Raw genomic sequence first — 1,090 nt, 5'->3', positions numbered from 1 at the left:
CGTGAACCGCAGTGGTATTTTACACTTACTAGAACAGTAGTACTGTACAATACATTCTCCTACTGGCCTATAAGCAATTGCCCTCGTATCATGGAAATCAGATACTTGGATAACACAGGCGTCTTATTGATTTACTGGGCATTAGGCAAACCTTCCGGCTATGTACACTGCATTGCCTAAGAATATATGACGACTAGCCCGATTTCCGTGCCAACGTATTCCATCCTATGTACTGCTCTACATATCTGCCACTGGCGTATACCTTATGTTATCTATCCATGTCAGTATCTCTCTCCGACACCAAGAAACGAAGACTGTGATTGTTAGGTGTCGCTCGTTTAGAATAGTGTGATAGCACACATAAAAGCAATCTCTTGCGTCATTTTGTTTTACGGCTGATGACACAATCTATTCTTATGCACATGTAGGTATGCAAAACCGATGACTTCGATATTTTTATACGTATGCACTTATGGTCGTTATGACTCGTTGGGGTTGCTGTTGATATGCTCTATCAACTATACCCTACTTCATTCCTGCGCATATGTACAGCACATATAAACGTTTATTGATATTTATCTTTACCCACCACCATATCACAGAGAGGAAGACCGTGTGGCTATTCACGAAGCCATGGAGCAACAGACTATCTCCATTGCCAAAGCAGGCATCACAACCATCCTCAACACTCGTACCAGCGTGTTAGCCGCTGCCAACTCGACATTCGGACGTTGGGATGACAGCAAGGATACGGAGAGTAATATTGACTTCCAGGTATGGCTGAAATTTACATGCTAGGATGATAAGTTTTGACTACGTAGCTAAGGTTTTTAGATTGATACACTTTGGTGGCTGTAATATTGATCCCAAGTATACAGATATATGCCCACAATGAATATGGCGTGGATGACAACGCATTCGTAAACACAATCAACTGTAGCTACCACAGAAAGATAAATGTACGCGCATATGCTTTTTTCCAGTCGCTCACCAATTCCCATTGGTCTTTGATTGCCCACAGATTGATATTGCTTCATATACACATGTCTGATGAAAGTGTCGTTTGCGACACTCGTATATTATATATATA

The 1,090-nt window shown here is 41.5% G+C and overlaps 1 protein-coding gene across 1 annotated transcript; it reads left to right on the top strand.

Annotated features, from left to right (window-relative positions):
• Positions 1-602: 602 nt before the first annotated feature.
• On the top strand, positions 603-798 carry SARC_16786 (hypothetical protein; the record flags this gene model as incomplete). Its single annotated transcript, XM_014289111.1, has 1 exon — positions 603-798. A coding segment is annotated over one exon (196 nt), but the record flags the coding sequence as incomplete, so codon positions are not given.
• Between the last annotated feature and the right edge of the window lie 292 nt (positions 799-1,090).

Source organism: Sphaeroforma arctica (assembly GCF_001186125.1).
Source record: "Sphaeroforma arctica JP610 unplaced genomic scaffold supercont1.8886, whole genome shotgun sequence".
Lineage (NCBI taxonomy): Eukaryota > Ichthyosporea > Ichthyophonida > Sphaeroforma > Sphaeroforma arctica.
Note: the sequence above shows the minus strand (reverse complement) of the source record. Positions and strands in the feature narration are given on the sequence as shown.